This window comes from Condylura cristata, unplaced genomic scaffold (assembly GCF_000260355.1).
Source record: "Condylura cristata isolate star-nosed mole 26May11 unplaced genomic scaffold, ConCri1.0 scaffold00006, whole genome shotgun sequence".
NCBI classification, from domain to species: Eukaryota; Metazoa; Chordata; class Mammalia; order Eulipotyphla; family Talpidae; genus Condylura; species Condylura cristata.
This window is the reverse complement of record NW_004567107.1, coordinates 22,530,346-22,550,882: the sequence shown is the minus strand read 5'-3', so window position 1 is coordinate 22,550,882 and position 20,537 is coordinate 22,530,346. Positions and strand designations below refer to the sequence as shown.

The following is a 20,537-nucleotide window of genomic DNA, read 5'->3' as shown; positions in this document are numbered from 1 at the left end:
GCAGACCTCTCCTGACCCGCCTGCTGCTCTCCTCAGCAGTGTATTTTGTTAATCTAACTGTTCTGCTCCCCACTCTGTCTTTGGTGACTCCTTTTCACCCACCACACCGCTGGCCTGTACCCCAGTTCTGTATGCATAAATAAAAAAATCTTTAACAAAAGAAATACTTCACCCTTTACACATTACCTAGTAATGTTTAAACAGACACCGTCACTCCAACCCTGCCTGGTGATGCTGCCTATTATTGGGTGAAGTTTAGCACGGGGTTTGAGGGGGTGTTGGGGAGGCCAGGAAGGATCAAGCGTGGATGAGAAGTCACAGGCATGGTGGAGCCAGGAAGGGGTGACTCCCTAGATCAGGGTTATTTAAGTGATCCTGGCTGGACCCCTCCTTCCTAACCAGCACGGGCATGATCTCTGTCCCTGCAGAGACCTGTGTCTGCGGCTGCACACTCTTAGCTGGACAGGGAACAGCCCTGGCTCTCTCCCAGCCAGATTATGAGGTTTGGCCATGTCACAGAAAGTCCTCTTCTGTGTACCCGTGAGCTGTAGGAAGGGATCTTTTCATTCTCCCCTCAAGCCTGGGTTTGGAAACAGGGCTGCTCTTGGAAACGGTACCATTTCTGTTGATTTCCTTAAACCATGCCTCAGCAAGAGCTTCTTCAAAACTGCTCACACTGTAGGGGTGTGTTCTCTATTCCTGGCCAAGACCACTGTTCCCTCTCTCTTTACTATTTCCAGTTATTTCAACTGTGCATTATTCAACTTGATATTTAAAGGAGACTTTCAAAAGCAGTTATTGTCTTATATTTTAATAATTCCTTGAAGAACTTTGGGAGTTTGCTTAACTGGGTTATGCTGCCTTCCTTTGCCTGGTTTGCAAATAACAGATTTTCATGAAACTGTTGCCCTGGAGCTGTTAAATTCACTCAGCAATGTGAAAAAAAGAAATGCCATTTTTTTTTTTTATTTTGCTGAGTCAAAGGAAAAGACAGGAAATTTAAAGCCTACTGTACATTTTCCCCAGGAGAACAGATCGACAATGAGTCTACTGTGGGTACCGTTGTATTGGGATGATCATGGGGAGACATGTGAGGTCAATTTAAAATTCCTGCCTGAGAATTGCTGGAGTCTGGTCTGCAGAATTGCACCTGCAATTTCCTAGGTGACTCTGGGGAGCAGATAAAGCCCTGGAATTAAAAAAAAATGAGTTTATCTTCCAGAAAAACTGCAGCTAGACTATTCTGGGGCTGCCAGAAGATGGGAGGTGACTAGATCAAGACTCCCACAGGGGACACTGATAACATTCGCCTGCCAGGAATATAGGGGGAAAAGGTCTTCCATGGCTTATTACGAGGGGATCGTATACAGCATGAGTCAGACCAAGATATTTTTTCAGAGGGAAAGCATGGTCAGTTATTCTGTCTGTACTTCACAGACAAAGATCTGAACCGTATCTGGCCAAATAACAGCGGACATAACAGAGGAATGTCTTCCTGAAGAGCAGCTTTTGTGAATAGCACCTTCAGAAACACACCTACTTCTGCTCCCTTCTGCCCTGCACCCCTCCCCCACAGGAAGGAGGTGGGCCTTGCTCACTACACTGTGATTTTCATTACTCTTCACAAGAGCCACAGAAGAGCTGAAGAAGCTCAGACTGAGGTGGGTCTAGTGACTTGTCTAAGGGAAGCTCGAGGGTAGAGACAGGCTTCAGACGCCATCTATCTGATTTCAAAGTCAGTCTGATTTCTTTCCACTAAGACCACCTAGTGGTGGAAGACATCTGAGGTGAAATAAAGCAAGCAAAGCACCCCAGGCATCTCCCCTCCAGGTGCCATGAAATGAGAAGTGGCTTCTTCAAGCAGAAGAGGCGCAGAAGTGGCTGGTTGCATATTTAGCATTCATTCATTCTTCCGTTTCCTCCATCCTAAGGGGAATCCTGATATTGTTAAGGTCTTCATCCTTCTTGGTGAGCACGTTTTATTTATTTATTGTTAAAGATTTATTTTATTTATGTATACAAAAACTGGGGTCTAGGCAAGAGATGAAGAGGGTAAGAAGATTCATCACAGACAGAGTGGGGGGCAGAACAGGTGGATCTACTGAAATACACGGTTGAGGGGAGCAGTGGGTGAGACAGGAGAGGTCTGCTGTGCCACATGGGTCAGCTCCCTGGCCAGGGATCAAGCTTAGCCACAATGTCAATAGCATGACAAAGTTAAGACTTAATCTCTATGCCACCTGGCAAACCCTAGTGCATGTCTTTAAAGGAAGCTGCCCTGTCCCTATCCTAGAGGATGAGAGTGATCAGCCTCCGTCATCATGGGGGTCCCATTCCTCTCACCAGTACTTGGTTAGACACAGGTGACACAATTTTGATCAATGAAATCCTGGGAAATCTATTAGGCAGCTTCTAGGAAGGTTTTTCCACTTTTAAAATGAGCCACAGGGAGACCCCTAAAGATATCTTAAGCCCCAGGACATGATGAAAGGAGAAACTATTAGTATTTCTGTTATTCACTATGTACTGTCTCCGGTTTCCAGAAGTGATTGTTATTCTGAGAACAAAATGGGAAGCCAGTTTTATCAACCCTCCTCACAGTCCCTCCAGGTGACATCTCAGTCTAATGATTTGAAAAGTTGACACCCTAGGGGATATATGTGACCTGTGAGGGCTCCTTATTCCAGATTGATGACTTCGGGGACAAGACTGGGAGGCCCCTTTTGCCCTGATTATTGTCTTGCTATCAACTTGGAATCACCTGGAGATTTTGGCTTGAGTTCAACATGGCCACAAAAAATGGTGCAGAAGACCAAGTCATTGTTGCTCTGGACCATTTAACCAGTTGGTGACTTGTTTGCTTTCTTGGCTGAATTGACTCAGGTGACAGTGTAGTCAAAGAGTACTTATTCTAGGAAAAGCCATGCAAATCTCTCCAGAAAAACAATGGGGTTGAAGTGAGAACCATGAATTCATGTCTTTAATAAAGTTGCTGTCTCCTGGTAAGAAATAGCACATGCTAGTTCCCCAATTCTTCATTTTCCTCTTTGCTTTTTGCAAATCTCACTGAGGCCTTTCTCAAGTGCTGTTCTTGTCTTGAGTCTGCTTCTCTCATTGTAAACACTATCTAGTGTGCTTATGCAGTATGTCCAGTGTGTTGTTTCCTTCTGCTAGAATGCAAACTCCCCAAAGGCAGGGGTCTTGTGTCCTGTTGCCACCGATGTGCCTAGAATAGTGCCTTGCACCATACATAGTGCATGCTTGATGACATACAAATCGATTCTTCCTGATGGGCTCTATCTCTGAAGCAGGTTGAGAAGGTTATACAGAAGCAGAGAATATGAATTACATATTTGGTACTTCCCTAAAGGCTGTTACTGAGTCATGTCTAACATCAGACTCTCAATTTTTATGAAGTATCAATACCAGAATTAGCCAGAGGAGAAATAATTTTGCTTCTTGCAAACATGGCCAATTCTATTATTCAATGTCATTAGAGAAAAAGAATTATTACAGAATTTAGTATTAAAGATAGACTGACTTCTCTTTTTCCTTATTAAAAAAAAACTTTGCAACCCGACTCCTATTCCTTGTCATCATTGCTGTCAGAAATACTAGAGGAAAATTTAATTGCTAAGGGCACTGACTGGCTTGCTTCAGTTACTAGTTGTAATTATTTTACTTTTATGTTTTTGATCTCTGCTTTAGGAGAAAAAGCCACACTTACAGTATCTAAATAAAATCTTCTCTTCTATCTGTCTGTCTGTCTATCTAGCTATCATTTGCCATCATCTACCCGTATTTGTCTCTTAGAGCTACTGTATCAGATTACCACAAATGGGTAAGCCTGCAACAACAGAATGTTTTTCTCGTGTGTTTTCCCTGGTGACAGACTCCATGGTACAGTTCTTGTTTAGTTTCTGGAGGGTGCTACAATCTTTAGCATCCCTTTGCTTACAGCTGCATTATTGCAAAATCTCTGCTTCTGTTGCTACACGGCCACCTTCTTGATCTCTTTCTACACATTCTCTTCTTATTTATTTGTTTATATTTTTACCATTATTTTAAAAATTAAAATTTTTGTTTCCCTTTATTGAGGCAACATTGGTTTACAACCCTGTGTATGATTTAGGGAAATAGGGCCTCAGCTCCTCAGATCTATGCGCCCCCCCCCACCGAAGCACATATAGTCCTTACCCTCGACCCCCATGTCCGAACACACGACCTCTGACAACAACGCTTGTCACTAAATTTAGAGTTCACCCTTATCCAATATTACCTCACCTTCACTACCTCTGCAAAGACTATTTCCAAGTGAGGTCATATTCAGAGGTTCTGAGCAGATATGAATTTTTGGGGGGTGGGGTCACTGTTCAGCCCTGGATGTTACCCATGTCCCCCTTGTTTTATGCTCTTTCTTCCCTTTTGCTTCCCAGCTTCTCCTCAGGTATGCTGTGTGATTCCCTGGTTCATTTACTTCATGTTACTTTCCCAGAGTCTGCTCTGTGCCAGGCCTTGAGAACACAGAGAACAGTTAGGGAGTTTCACAGAGGTCCAGATGAAAGATGATGGTGCAGACTACAGTGATGGCAGAGAGGTGGCCAACATGGGCATATTGGAGACATATTTTAGAGATGGAATAGATAAGGCTTACTGATGGATGTAGACGGGGAGACATGGGAGGCATCCAGGTATCTGCCAGTTTCTGGAACGAGTAACTGGATAGACAGAGGTGCCATTATAGTAAGAAAAGCAGATTTAAGAGAGAAGATCAAAGTTCAGCTTGTGACAAGTTAATGTGTGACACCAGAGATGTCAAACAGGAAGGTAAATATAGAGTCCTGAAGTTCAGAAGAAGAATCTCTATAGAAAAATAAATTTGGAAGGTATTGGCAAATAAAGGCTTTGTGAAGCCATTATTGCTGAATGATTTTCTTTTTATGTTAGGCTGGTTTGTTTGGCTTCTTTATTTTTAAATTCATTTTATTTACTTGTGCATACAAGCTCTGGAATATAGACCAGAGGTATAGGAGTTGGAGGGGAATAAGAGGATTCACCAGAGACAGAGTGGGCAGCAGAACAGGCGGATCTACTGAAATATACTGCTGAGGGGAGCAGTGGGCAAGACTGGAGAGGTCTGCTGTGCCACATGGGTCAGCTCCCTGGCCGGGGACTGAACAAACTCTTGTTGTAGTGGCTGCACAAAGCCTCCTTGTCCTGGGAGGCCCCTATTTGGCTTCTTTTTAAAGTACCTGAGACTGAAGCTCTTGTTGCACCTTTCAGTTTCTTGGGTTAATCATGTAATTTCTGGCTCATTTTGTAGGTTCCTAATTACATCATAAAGGCACATTATAATAAAAAAGAAGATTCTTCCTTTTTGTGTGCCTTGGGCAAATCACTTAGTGTCTCTGGGTATTAGTTTTCCATCTGTAAATAGCAGGGTATTTTGCTTTAATTTTAAAAAAGCTATGATTCTATAATCTAAGAATTACTGATTATGGCATGTCTAGTTCTATGCCCATAAAGGATGAATCACTGAACCACTGAAAAGTTAGCTATGATTTGATCTTGAAGGATAATTTGAAGTCCACATCATGATGTGGACTTTTTAGTAGTAAAAGCAAACACTGATAATGTCAATGGCACCCCTAGTGATGTCATCCAGAACAGCATTTTTCCTGCACGTGTGAATATAGCATAGAGGGGGAAAGTAACATTCAGATGTTTGCTCATGCAACCAGCATCATGTTTAAACCCAAGACAACATAGCTAATTGCAAATTCCCATAGGAATGGACACTCCCCATGTGAAATAACCCAAATTATCACAGAGAGCCCTAGCACATGTCATAGCCCAGAGCAATGGCCATGAAACACAGACAACAGAATTTCTTCATGTTTTTCAAGGTAAAGTCATACAAAACAGCAACATTACAGTTGTGTTTTCTTACCTCAGTGACAGCAAAGCTTCTCTTGCCACAGGGAACCACCTTGTACCATTTGTCATGTAGCACATCCATAAACCCATGTGACTTGTATTGACTGATGAGCTCGGATATATTGGAGGTGAGTAGAGAGTTGGGTGGGAGGCCAATGCCATATCCTAGGAAAATATATAAGGTCAGATGAGTTTTTTTTTTTTTAAAGATTTATTTATTTATGCATACAGAATTGTGGTACAAGTCAGAGGTGCAAAGGCAGTGAGAGGATTCACCAGAGACAGAGTGGGGAGCAGAACAGGCAGATTGATGAAGTACACTGCTGAGGGGAGCAGCGGGTGGGGTAGGAGAGGTCTGCCACACCATGTAGGTCACCTCAGGGACAAGGATCGAATTCATGCTGAAGTGGATTTAGCTGTGCTTTAACTGTGCTTTAACCTGCTGCGCCACCAGGGAGGACTGGTCAGATGAGTTTTTTAACCAAGTGGTTCTTAAGAGATTGTCACTATTCTTGGGCCATCAGATCTGATGACAGGGAATAATGAGATTTTACTATATTTTCTCAAAGCACTTAAAAGTGTCCAAGGATGATTACCTTGGATCTGTTACCCCACTCTGTCTTTGGTGAGTCTTGAAGGGAGAGGAATGGGCTGTGTGCAATCTGGTCTTGGGACTTTGCATTCTAATGCCTTCCCCCTTTCCTTCAAGATCTTTCTTAGGAGCCAACTTATAGGTCTTTACCAGGACTAGGGTGCCCTGTCTTTTCTAGAACCCCTCCACCGGGTCATCTTAAGTACTCAAAATTAGGTTAATTATAATTTCTGCATTATGATATTATCACATCATTGGTCATACATGACACTGTTTATTTTTTAGTAATATGGTAAGCCCACAGGAAACCTATAATATAGCATCCAGAACTTGTAATCACTAACTTTGATTGTTAAAAAGAAAAGAAACTGGTATTATAAAAAATGTTGATCAGTAAAATAACTTACACTTTTTTTGTGGGAATGCAAATTGATAGAACCACTTTGAAAAGCAATTTGCTATCATTTTGTATAGTTGAACATTTATATACACTAAGACCAGCAATTCTACCCCTACATTCATTTCCAAAGAACTTCTCCATAAGCACAGCAGATAGATGTGTAATAGTATTCATAGAGGCACTCTTCATGACATAAAAATTGGAATCAGCTTTACAAGAGAACAGGTAAATGAATTAAGGATTATATTTTAAAGATTTATTTATGCATATAGAACTAGGGTACAGGCCAGTTCTGTATGCATCAATAATATAGGCCAGAGAAGCAGGGGAAGTGAGAGGACTCACCAAAGACAGCGTGGGGAGCAGAACAGGCAGATGGACTGAAAGACATTGCTGAGGGGGAGCAGCGGGCAAGACAGGAGAGGTCTGCTGTGCCATGTGGATCATCTCCCTGCCTGAGGACTGAACCCGTGAAGTGGCTATGGCTAGCTTCGTAGTATTGTGTTTTAACTCACTGCACCACCAGGGAGGGCCTGAATTGTGGAATATTTACACAACTGTTTAGAATGAAATTAGAACTAGAATCACATGTAACCATATGGATGACTCAGCAGCATAAAAAGTAAAAAAGGTCAACTCCAGAATATCACAGTATGAACCCATTGTATAAATGTGAAAACATGTAAAAGGGGGAAAAATGCTTTTAGGTATTTATATATAGGTGTGTGGATCAAAGCATATTTTTTAAAAATCAAGGAAATAATAAACAGATTCAGGATAGTGGTTATTCAAAAGAGGCAGGAAAAGCATGAGAGTGGATCACAGAGGTGGGTGTAATTTGTTGTCAAGAGTTTTATTAATCAGCATGGACCCTGTATCTTCACTCAGTGTATCTTTACTTGCTTTCAAACTGTTACTGCACTATTAATCTCTTTGATGAACCACGTGAAAGAGGCTAATTAACTACATTTTGCTTTTAGCTATTGGATAGCATAGTCAAAAAAGATGTTTTGTCCTCAAGATGATTGAGGAAGATAAATTAAAATTATTGTTAGTTCATTTTTCACAGATAAAGACAAAAAGGCTGTCAAGAATCCAACGATACTTAATGGAAACAAATACCAGCTATAATTATTCTATCTTGTAATTTATTTCCAAGGACATTTACTCTTGTTCCTTCCTTTTTTATTGCAGACATACAAATCTTCTAAAAAATCATGAAGCTTGAGATGTGTATGACCAATAAAAGAAAATAAATAATGCAGAAAAATTTGAGTTTTAAAGAGCTGTATGTTTTTTCTCTGATAATTTTGTTTGTTTCTTAACAATGGTTAGTGAAGGAAATGATGACAATGTCAAGAGATGATTAGAATTTTCCATTCAAAGGGCTATTTTGGGTACCCATTATGTGTCTAGTAGTTTTGTTTGAATGGCAAGACTGACAATAAAAGACTTTACATGGGCAGACTGTTCTGCTGATGTTATCATTAAATAACATCTTTTGTAATGGGTAGCTACAAGCAAGTAATCAGTTTTCTGTATAAACGTTTATTACAACAAATGCAACTGACAATTCAGTTTCACAGACATTCATTCAGTACTTATTTATATATCAGGCACAGTGGTAGTCATGTACAAAATAATATTCAATGACTTACTGACTCAGTCAGTCATTCAACAAATCTTTACTAAGTAAATAGGCACAATGTGAAGTGGTTGGTATTTAGCAGTGAACAGGTGACGATGATCCCTGCTGTCTCCACTAGGGAGACAGACAACAGTGTGTGACATGAAGATTATTTCATTGCCATGAGGGAAAAATGGTTCATACACAGACCTGTAGGAGCTATCCGGTGTGGGTAGATTGATGGTCAGGATAATTGGGCCAAGCTGGCAAAATATTTTTATATTTTTTCTCTAGGAGCAATACTTTCTAATAACATCTAGCATTAATCAAAGACTTATTAAACATCAAGTGTTGTTCTATTCTAAACTTTAGATAGCCTCCCCCATTTGGGTAGATCATGCACCAGACAGAGATTGTACTGAATGTTAGAATACAATTTAGTTAAACCACTCTGGAATATTAACAGTAAGAGCTGAGACATGCTATAAAGCCCTACAGTGTGTCTGGTACTATTATCCAAACCTTAGATAAACCCATGCAGAATATGTTACCTAGAGACTTAAAGAGTGAATAAGTAACCTACCCAAGGTCACACAACATGTAGTTGGCAAAGCTAGTATTTGGAAGTAGATGTGTTTGAATCTAAAACCAATGTTCTTTCCATTATATCCAGTACAGCATCTAATCAAGTCAAGGGAATACTTGACCTATTTCTTCTCCTTCAATACAGACCCTATCACTATGGTCATATTGACATAATTCCTCCAAACCAGACAATTCAGTAAAAGCCACAATCATCTAAATGGATGGTTTCCCCCTCCTAGCAGACACGAAGATATATTATTTCAGGGAAGATTTTGCTTAAAAACTTTTCCATGGCTTGTGTAGATATAGAGTAAATACAGCCCCAACTGGTACATAATTGCACATATATAAGGGAATTAACAAGGAAAGACCATGCCTGGTCATCATCATGTTTCTCATGAAAATTCCCTTAAAGCCAATGATTCCAGCCTATGTTGGTGTAGTAATGGAAGATTATTTGATTTTTAAATTTAATAAGCATTTCTTGCCCATCTACCCATTTATTCCATAAACACATGCTGATTGCCTCTTGTGTGCCAAATACCTTACTAGACACTGTGGCAGTCACCACACTGACTATCAATAAGAAGTGGGTGGTAGCATGGAGGAGGAGAAACACATATAAATAACTGCACAAAATGTTAAGAAGTTACAGGGCTTTTCTTGGAAAAAAAAAAGGGAAGGCATAAATTTAATAAAGGCAAATGACGAGGATGCAATGAGGAAGATTAATAAAACTGTGGAGTTCGAGGAATGTCAGGTTGCAACCAGATTTAATACTTTTGATAAATGTAAATATTCTAACAATAGAATTTTGACACTACAACAAAAGTATTCAAACAGCCCTTAGGGGAAAATGATTTTGAAATTGCAGGGACTGTTATAAGAATTGTTACATGGAAATAATAAATATTAAATCACTCTACTCTGTCATGTCAAGGTTAATTTGCAATTAATGGTTAAAAATGGAATACAGACATTTTAAATCTCCTATTTTAATAGAAACATTAAGTATTGACATTTTAATTATTTTTAGCAGCAATAATCATTATTAGCTAATTAAAATAAACTATACATATGGAACAAGGTGAGAAGTAGGGGGAAAAGTTACATGGTGATTGGAAGAGGTATTGGTTAAAAGACACAAATATCCATTTTATTCAGAAATATAACCTGATAAAACTTTGAGGATTTCATTTCTGTCCTTCACTTTATCAGTTGCTTTTCAAATGTGATTGTGTTCATTGGTCAAAGAATTCTTATTTTTAAATTGCTGACTCAACTTATCAGCCTGAGTTGCTTTCATTATCATTAGAGATGTGGCTTTGCAGTAAAGATGAGGTTGACTCTTTGTGGTTGATGGATGAAGCAAAATGGAATCCTTCAACCCTAAAGATGAAGGCATCAGGCACCCTGGAAATTGCATACAGTTTAATAGCCCAGGAGAACAATTTTCAGAATAGACTCCTGGTCTTTCTCCATGGATAAATCAGCTTTACTCAGCTAAGAGTGGTGGAAATATATTTTGGCTATCAAATATATAGGAAGAATTCATAGACTAAAAGAGTCTTCCTGATAAGTAGTTATAAGGTAGATAGTTTGAAAATAAGATCTCAAGATAGGGTTAAAAAGCCTTCAGGAAGAAAGATTCATTCCGTTTTGTATTCTCTTCTTAGAATACCATATTTAGCTACTTGGAGTAATGGTTGAGAATATATGGTGATAGTTCTGACTATAAAGGAGGCTTTAGAAATATTTTGTCTTATCTCTGGCACATCAAAGTGGGTAGAGAAGCTGAGATATAGGAAGACTATTCTGGGAAAAATTTCGTGGAACTGTGAATTAATTCAATATACTGAATAATGATTATTTAGTGAGCATTTATTATACGCCAAACCCATGTGGACCAGCTACCCATGTATATTTTAGGAGAGCACTATCTGAGATGCACCGCTCATAAGCCTGCTCTGCAGTGAGGAAGCTGATGACGTGTTTTCCCTTAGGTAGCAGAGTTAGAGCAGCAACTCTGCTCTATTCCAAGTGCTTGGACTCCAACGCTAGTGCTCCAAGCGTGGTATTAAATAATTAGTAGGAAGCAAGTAAAAAAACAAGCTCAAAAAAGGCCAAGGTCTTTGGCAGAAAGGTCACAAATCATTACTTTGCATTTCCATTGCTCTTTCTTCTCTTTTGACCTTTACTGTCAGCTAACTCCAATGCATAAATTTGGGACATGTGTTCATTTATCTCAACACTTTCTTTTTTTCCAGAACACACAATATGTCTTTGTGTCCCTGGTGTACTCTTTTTAATATGACCAAAGACTTTCTACATGCTCTTGAATTCTTAATAGTTGTGGTGTGTGGTGCTGCGTACTCATGATAATGTTTTAAACTCAATGTGGAGCCACTAGCTTTCCTTTTGACCTTTTTAAGCCTAAATCATCGCAGAACAGGAAATTTGGGAGGGATGCAGCCTTCATACTGAGTTGGTGCATATCAATACTGTCTGGCGGAAACAGGCACTCAGCGTCATGCCTCAAGGACACAGACTTCCCTCTTTTCTAGATTCCCTAAGCCACCTAAGCACTTGTTTTAAACTCAATGGTCAATGGGGCAGTGTTGAATGAAATTTTAGGTGGTGTTTTTCACTCTTCGAATACACTGACAATGACGAGAATGTTTCTTCCACGGAAATCCAGTCGCCCTCTCTTGCAGGGAGAGCGCCTCCGCGCGCCATTTTGAGTTTATCTCCCTCGAGAACAATGTGATGTCTAGAAAGGACGGGAACTGCAAGACACTGAGTCTCAGGAGCACAGATGGAAATGTAAACAGGAAACCAGTGGGGAGTTAATTGTGTGGCATCTGGCACTCGGGTCTAGCGAGGCAAACGAGCGATCTCGCCACTGCCTTTGACAAGCTAGGGCAGCCTCCTGAAGACAAAGGTGGAAGATGAAGCCCCTCATCCTTAGGCCGCTACAATGATTCATTATTATTAGCTGCTAATGACAGGAGAGACCTCAATTACCCTGTGCATCTAGGACAGAAAAAAAAGTAACATCCCCTCCACATCCCCAGATGCCACCAAAAAAAAAAAAAAGAGGGAATTTTTCCACTGTTACATCAAAATGCTGTTATATAATGTAGGTTTTGTTTCGTTTTGTTTCCCCCCCAGCCTTTTCCTTTCGTGCTTTGTTACCTCAAATTGCAGTCTTAATAGAAGACCACTACCGCTAAGTGTCTTTCTCCCTGAGTTCTAGGTGGAGGTCACTTTGCCTGGAGAGAAGATAAATTTCTCCTGGGAGAAGGCTAGAAGAAACAGCATCAGCTGTTACGTTCTCATTCATCACAAAAACAAAGACGAAATTAAAATTTGCCGATGTACTGAGGGGAAACAGAGACCAACTGTAGTTGGGAAACTGGAATCAGAATGGCCTTAATACACCAGTTCACATACAGGAAAGGAGCATTTTCTGGAACTAGGGCCTTGATACCCTCATGGGATTGTTTGAAGTGAAAGCATGTTTTGACAAGTGAGCATGATTGTCTTGAGAACCAGCATGTACTGTCAGAGGAGGGAAGCTGGGAATTGGGAGATGGGAAATTTGCTGGTTCAAAACATCAACTTCATATATCAGTTGTCCTGAATGAAAGGAGTTACTGACAAAGCAGTCCTTCTTTGGTTTCAAATTTGATGGATGGGTTGATCAAGTCGGAAACAAAAATTTGCTGCCAGTGGGGAGAAAGCCAAAACTGAGGTCCCAAGCAAGATTTTGTATGGTCTCTTTAAAGTTACTAAGCATTAAATGAGACCTGTTTTCCCTACATATTTCCAACTAGAGGAAAAACAGTTTAAAACCATGAAATTTGGATTCTAATTCCAGTAGTATCATCAAATTGTGCAATTTTGAAAAAGCAATGTAATGTCCCCAGACTTTCCTGTATATAAAATAAAAAGATTGCATTTCATCAACTGTGGGTTCCTTCTAGTTAAATAAAATGCCATTATTCTAGTTTGGGGGTTAAATTCACTACAGGGTTTGGCCATGAGAAGATAAGGATAAAGTTAAAATTGGACTCTCCATTAATTAATCTGTGTCACCTACCCCCAAATATTTTAAACAACATTTGGATAACAGCAATTATTTTTTTCTCTAACAAATGGGCAAATAAATGTTTGTGGAGTTGGTACAAAATAAATTCCTAACTTGAGCAGCTAAACTGTTAAGTGCTTATGAGTTGAAAATGAAAACAAGGAAGATGAATAGCTCTCTGTCTGTGACTTTGGCACTTGTGACTTGCTAGGTTGGCAAACAACACATCCTAAGTAAAAGTGTGAATCAAGAAAGACTGATTAATACCTTCAATGGCAAATGGTTTCCCCACGGTGAGAAGTTTGCAGTCAGCATCTATTGACACTTCATAATCCAGAAGGGCTTTGTCCATGATGAAGGCGTCTAATTTCTCTGGATCATTCCTGTGTTTAAGACCAAGAGAGGAAAAGCAAAAAAAATGATTCATTAATGGACAGGAAGCAATAAAGCTGACAGCTGGCTTTAGTTTAGAGGACAGAAACCTGAATACTAAGGGCAGCACAAGCTGGCTAGCTGCTGACTCAGCCTTGCTGGCATCTCACTGACCTGTGGAGAGCAGACCAGGCAAAGAGACACCCTGATAAGATACCCTGGCTGTCTTTCCAATGGGTTAATTTACCATCCCTTTTATTACTTCTAAATCTGGCAATGAAACTGGAGGGACTTTGAATTGAATGGGAAAGTGCAAAGAGAAATTTCATTTCCTTTTATGCTAAGAGTATTTGAGCTAGACATTGTGATCACTGTTCTCCACACACTTTATCATTCATAATCCACTGAGATGGCGTTGTCCTATTTTAATAGATGAGGACATAAAGGCTCAGAGAGTTGCAGTAACTCAATCCAGCTTATATAACCAAAAAGGAAGTGTTAGAGACAGGCAGTCTCGTCGATCAGTATGTGGGCATTCTTATTTCTTTCTGTCATGATCACTGTCATAACTTTCCGAGACCATGGATTATTTCATATTTATGAGTCCAAATTAGAAAAATGCAAGTAACAGATCTAGCACTCCTGAGGGAAGGGAGTTTATGGCTCTTTGAAGTCTGTAGGCTAAGGCTTCATAAATGGAAGGGCAGGGCATGGTGTGTAATAGCTCTTATTGACCTGATCTATTAATGCATCTTGAGATTTATGTTTCATCCCACCCCAAGGGGCAATTCAGGCAAGAATCATTTAAGGGAGGAATCCCGGGCCTGCGTCAGAGAATCTCATCAATGAGTTGGATTCAAGACACCAAGAGACGCCTTGTTCTCTCCAGTATTTGAACACAGGCCTGGAGACAGGCTATGTAGTGGCACTGGCTGACCTGCCACTTACAAAGGGTGAAGAAGGAGGAGCTGAAAAGGAAGCTGTTGTAGGTGTATGCCCTGCCTCCTATAGTCAGCCACCTCTAATCTCTTTTGGAAAGGAGTAGAACGCACTCACTTAAGGTGGCTTTTCCACCCCCATGGCTGTCTATACTGCTTGGCAAAGAACAACTCTTCTTAATTCATCTGGGCTCAGTCATTCCTCCCTTAGAGCCAAAAATGAGGCTGTAGGTATTCAATCAAGAAGAGTGGCTTTTAAACTCAGAAAAGAACATAGCTAGGACCCATCAAAAATCTAAAAGCAAAAGACACCTAGACACCACTAATATTTATCATTGGGCAGGAAATACATCTCTACACAGATGACCTTGTCTGGACTGTTCATTATTTCCTCTTTCTATTCTTCCAGGAAGTGAAACAGCCCATTCAAAATGCAGCCCCTCTCCCACAGGGATTGGATTTAAGTTCCAATGAGGCCTATATTTACCTTCAACCAAATGAAAAAACACCTCCTAGCCCTAGGCGGTGGTAAACTTCAGAAAGGACTGGGGAAGTGAGCTGTCTCCTAGGAGCTAATGATGAGGAATCTTAATGAAATCCTGGCAGCAAAACACAAATCAAGCTGAAAGATCTTTCTGCATTCAAAATTTTATTGCCACAGTAGTAGAATGTACTCAGAGCTACATAGCAACAAGCTACCATTCACCAATATTCTATAAATACTTGTGGCAGCAGAAACAATAGAACAAATCTGGGGTTCAGTTTTCCTAACCGGTAATTTATGAGATCTTGCTTCAGTGGTATCCTTAAATAACTACTCCTGCTTTTGGACTGCAAAGTGTGCTTAGCTACAACAGACCCCTGTTGCACAGGAAGGAAAGAAGCAATCAGCACAGATTCCCCTGGGATTTTGAGCCACTGGGGAGAAAGTGAATGGGTGTGATGCAGGTATAAGAAACTTCTAGACTGGCTGAATCATCCATATAATTGGCAGGCCTTCCTCTGTTTCTGTTGTTACAGAGTCATGCTCTGTCTTTTTTACTTTTCTTTTAATAAGATGCACACTACAAAACAGTATATGTAAACATACTAAAATAAATGAGTAATTTAATAGGGATTAATTGATTGGAAAAACGTCTTTTCAGAAAGCAAGATCTTAAGTAAGATTTTGTGCAGGGGAATTTTGATAGGAGAGGGGTGGGACAGTGGCTAAGAGCCCAGAGAGTGACCACCACAGAAGTAGACAGAGAAGCCCAGATATAGGAGGTGAAGGTTCTAATGATAAGCTCTGACTCTATTTCAATTTTACACCTATCAGTGAATCACCGGGATGCTTGTTAAAATGCAAATTTTGTTGCAGTTAAGTCCTGCCTGGGGCTCAAGTCCTTGGGTCACTAATGAACTCCCAGATGCAAAAGAGAAGTATGATTATTTCTTGAACATGAAGGACCTATTTTCCAGTGTGGTTCTTATACCAATGTGCAGCAGTGGTTGGATTCTGGAATCTGATTTTAGTTCTGACTCTGCACTTGCTCCCTATATTTGCACCCCATCCATGATCTCCTTCTTTTGGGCTTCTGCTTCCTCATCTGTGCCGACTTTTTTAATGATTGCTTCTTTCTAGGCTGGGGTATGGCCAACTCTTGGCTTTTGGCCTCTTCAGGTAAAGCTGCCCGATGAAATGAATACCTTATCTCATCCTTCTCATACTACCAGAAGGGGCTAGTTCATCAGCCATTACTATCTTACCAAAAGGAGAGAAGATAGAAAAAGATCAAAGTGGCACTAAATTCTGTCTCAGTGAGGGGCTCTAATGATTTAATATTTTGCAAAGTTTAAAGTGCCATTTCATAGTATTTGAACATCATCTATAACTTTGTGGATCTGAGAACATAAGACCTCCTCACTGGATTCATTAGATGTCCATAAAATTGTTTTAGGAACCCATTACTAGAGCTCCTGAGAAACACAAGGCCTTATGTCCAATGATATCATTTATTTATTTTCTCTCTTTCTTTTTGCACCACCAGGGAGGGTTCCTCTCTCTTTTTTTTAATGAAAGAGTTCAGGTAGCCTATCCTGCTGTTCTCTGCAAAGACACTGAGGTTGGCCATGCAGAAAGCAGTTTCCTGAAGCCAAATGAGTCTAAGAACTGAAGGCATGAGTGGATGCCATTGTCCTGAGCTTACTAGGCAGGAGGAAGCGGACTTCTCATGCTGCGGTGCTTATCAGCCCCCACACTCATGCGTTTCCTCAGGCGACTAAGCAAGCAGGCTGGTAACTATACCATCCTCCTTTGCATTCAGATTCTGAATTATGGGCTCTGATAATCTGCCATGGCAATGTGATTGCTCTTGATTGCTTCTCATAAATTCTGATGAGAAGGATGCAGGCATGGGAATCCATGCCTTTTATCTTATTTCCTTTCTACAGGAAATCTCAAAGATAAATTCCAGTTCATGTGGCAAGAGGAGACAGTCCACGGGCCTAGAGACTCACTGTAATGGGAAGGGTTGCTCTGGGACACTTTATCCTCTGGCCACATTCCCTGTGTGTTTGATCATTTCAGCACCATTGTTTTCTCAAGTGATGTCAAGCCAGCATTTACTTCCCCCACCATCTGCTACACTAATGACCCCACTGGCACTTTCTACAAAGCTACTGCCAACCTGGGACTATGCAGGTAACTAGTAATCTAGGTCACATAATTAAATGAACACTATTCCATACTGTCTCCTGGATCTCACACAGAGTGAGGATTCCTGAAACCAGAGTGAGTATGTTTAACTGTCATTTTCAAAAACCAACAAGTACTCTATCAGTAGCTAAGTGACTCCTCTTCCAGTGAGAAATTTTTGGATGCAAGAGGTTGACACTCACTTCAGATACTCCACGCCATCAGGGGTGGCTGGTACATTGTACCTTCTCATATATTCATGCATCTCTGGAAAACTTTGCCTCAGATAATCTTCAGCACTGCTTTCCCGGACAGTTCCAAAGCGGAAACCTTGGGAGGGATGATGTAGCTATGGGGGAGAAAAAGAAGTGTCTTTAATATAAGTTATTCTTAGAATTGTTTTCAAAATTTCCCTTTCTACCATTCTTTTCAATCTAATCATGAGGTAGGACTTTTCAAGCACACTTAGGCATAAATATGCACACAGAAATACACAGAGGTAGAAACTCATATCCCAGGTTTCACATCAGTGATTGTTCTATCTTTAGATGGAAGCAACAAACATCAAACAAAATTTTCTGCTTTAAATAAAGAACCTATCAGAATTCTTTTAGAAACACTATAAATTGGCATGTAGAATCAGTCTTGTTACAATCAATTCCCTATCAGACAAAGTATAGTAAATTAAGCTAACCAATGAAAGGCAGGGTTCCACCTTGGTCAGAATTCTACAAAGGTCAAGTGAAGTCTTCCATCTGAGACTGAAAAACACATAACCCAAAGTCGTGACTACTTTTCGCTTATGTTTATTTTTATGTTATAGTACATTTTAAGTATGTTGAGTTGATTTTTGGTAATACATGATGACCTCTTTCCTTCAAATAATCGTTGTGTCCATTGCTGAGTCATGCTGTGTCCATTGCTGAGTCATGCTGCATATTTGTTCAAAAGGACTAGCGTGTAAGACAATCAGGAGCCTCAAATGAGAAGGACAGCAGAAACAGAAACAGTAATGTTCTAGTTCTCCAGCACACAAGACCTCTCAGCAAGGAGGGACAGTGTAGCGGGAGGTCTCTCATAGGCTTCTGTCTGGAAGGATAATCAAGATTGAACACACAGGAGCTGTGGGGACATGCTGAAGTGTTCAGAATGAACTGAAATGGGGATGTATTTTGAAAACAGTCGAATACCCTGTAGTCAGCAGTATTTTAGTATTTTAGAGATTGTACTTCTTGCTAATTGTTACGGTTATGGTAAAGCTTGTGCATCTGTTGACTCTGTTTTATGTTGACATATTTAAGATGATTGGTTCTGACCTGCAACCCTGGGCCAGCAGTGCTCAGCTGGGCTTCATGGAGTTTATGAAGCTCCTGAAACTATAGGCAACAATTTATGTTAATATGTACTTGTAATTTTCTTCTGTGTGAGATACTATAGGTTTTTTTTTTTTTAGTAATTAGTTTTTCAAGTTGTTTACAATCCCAAAAGGTTAAGAACTCAATGAATATGGTAACAGATAATTTACACTTGAAGATGAATTAGTTTGACACATACTAAAGGTCTAGAAACATGGTCTTAGTGAAAACATTAGATAGCACATCCCCCTGCAGTGCAGAAGTCATGTTTGTGCAGCAAACTCATATGACAGATGGAGAAAACGCTCTTGTATGGCATGAATAAACTGAAATACATAGTTATTTTAAATGTCGTGATCCCTCATATTTATCACATGTGTAGGCAAACACACATGTTGGAAGAAAAATATATCAAGATATTAGCAACGGTTGTTCACTGGGTATTGGAGTTGCAGATTTACTTATTTATTTATTCAGAGATTGTGTACAGAAATATGCCACACATTTATAAGTACAAAAAAACCTTTTGCAATCAGCAAAATAAGTGACTTGTTGCAGAGAGCCTGCTCTGGACAACTGTCCAAGTTACTGGGACCATGAAGCTAAATACCTGCAATTGTTATTACATAGGAATTTACCACCTGGTTGAAAAGGGGACATGGTATACCCTTGTGTTTGATGTGATTGTTTTATACATACATTGGAATAGGGTCTGTATGTCAGCATAACCTTAGTGAAGCATCAACAATAATAGCTAATTTGCTAAATACTTTCTATATGCCAATCACAGTGCTTCATGATTTACATGCATTATCCTATTTAATCTTCACTGACTGCTTCACCAAGAGGCACTGTTATTACGTCCTTTGTAAAAGGTTAGTCAACCAAAGCCCAGGGAAGGGAAACAACTCATCTAGCATCATAGCTGGAAGTAGTAGAGGCTGATTAATGCTGGTTTGATTACAAAGTCCACGCTATCACTGACCACATCACCCTGCTTTCCAGCTCATGGCAGCAACCACAGCAGTTTTTCTTTGTTAGACTCACTAATCTTTTAAGGTGTTTAACTTAAGTCTCACACCCGCGATGATAGTCACTATAGTAACTACAGCCCAATGACTTGAACAAGGCAAATTGATCAGTATTTTCTTTGTCCAATACCTATTAATTTTTTAACACTTAGATCAAGAATCTATATGAAATGATTGATCTTATCTGCTTTCATTCTCCTCTCCAGTACAACAATAACAAAACTAACTTACTGCTTGCTTATCTGTGCTGACACAGCACCTTACTTAGACGTGATCTGTAATCTAGGCATTTCATCATCTTTTACACTTTCCATGCATAATCTCTTCCATCCACCCAAGAAACTTAAGCAGTATTTCTATCATCTTTTTATAAATGAAGAAAGTAAAGATTAGAATATTTGTTATTTGTCCAAGGAATTCAAAACTTGACATGCTGGTATAAAATAGTGAATTTTGATCCTATGACCATAGCTCTCACACTAAGACCAACTGACTCTTGGTCCAGTCTTTACAAAATTTGCTGCTAATGTGCCAGGCAGATAAAAAGTGTAAATGTTTTTAATTCTCACAAGAATCCTGCAAGATATGTTATTTACAGATTGAGATCCTGAGGTTTGCATAGTTAAAGTAGCAATCAAATTATCAATTCTAATAAGATTCAGCCTTTATTGTTTTCTCTGGTTTGCTGACTGAGTTTCAGTCATTTGTGTATCACTGTGACCTAGAATGCCACTTGGCACCTGACAGGTGCTCCACACATGTCTGCTGAATTAATTAGCTTTGTCATTATTCTTTCTTCCATTCAATCTTCACCTGTTCACCATCTATTTATCTATTGACTCTCAGATTAGTCACCACTCCCCTCACTTGCTATGGTTCTATGTTCCATCCTCTTCTCATAAACCCTTATAGAAAAGTAGAACTTTGGTAGAA

General features: G+C 39.8%; 1 protein-coding gene across 1 annotated transcript in view; it reads right to left on the bottom strand.

The window, feature by feature from the left end:
- GRIN3A (glutamate receptor, ionotropic, N-methyl-D-aspartate 3A) overlaps positions 1–20,537 on the bottom strand; it is a 141,191-nt gene that overhangs the window by 24,627 nt on the left and 96,027 nt on the right. The window contains exons 4-6 of the mRNA XM_004677465.2: positions 17,422–17,567; positions 13,499–13,614; positions 5,951–6,102 (exon numbers count right to left, since the gene is read on the bottom strand). Coding sequence (XP_004677522.1) covers positions 5,951–6,102; positions 13,499–13,614; positions 17,422–17,567 — 414 coding nt within the window. The remainder of the gene's footprint in view (positions 1–5,950; positions 6,103–13,498; positions 13,615–17,421; positions 17,568–20,537) is intronic.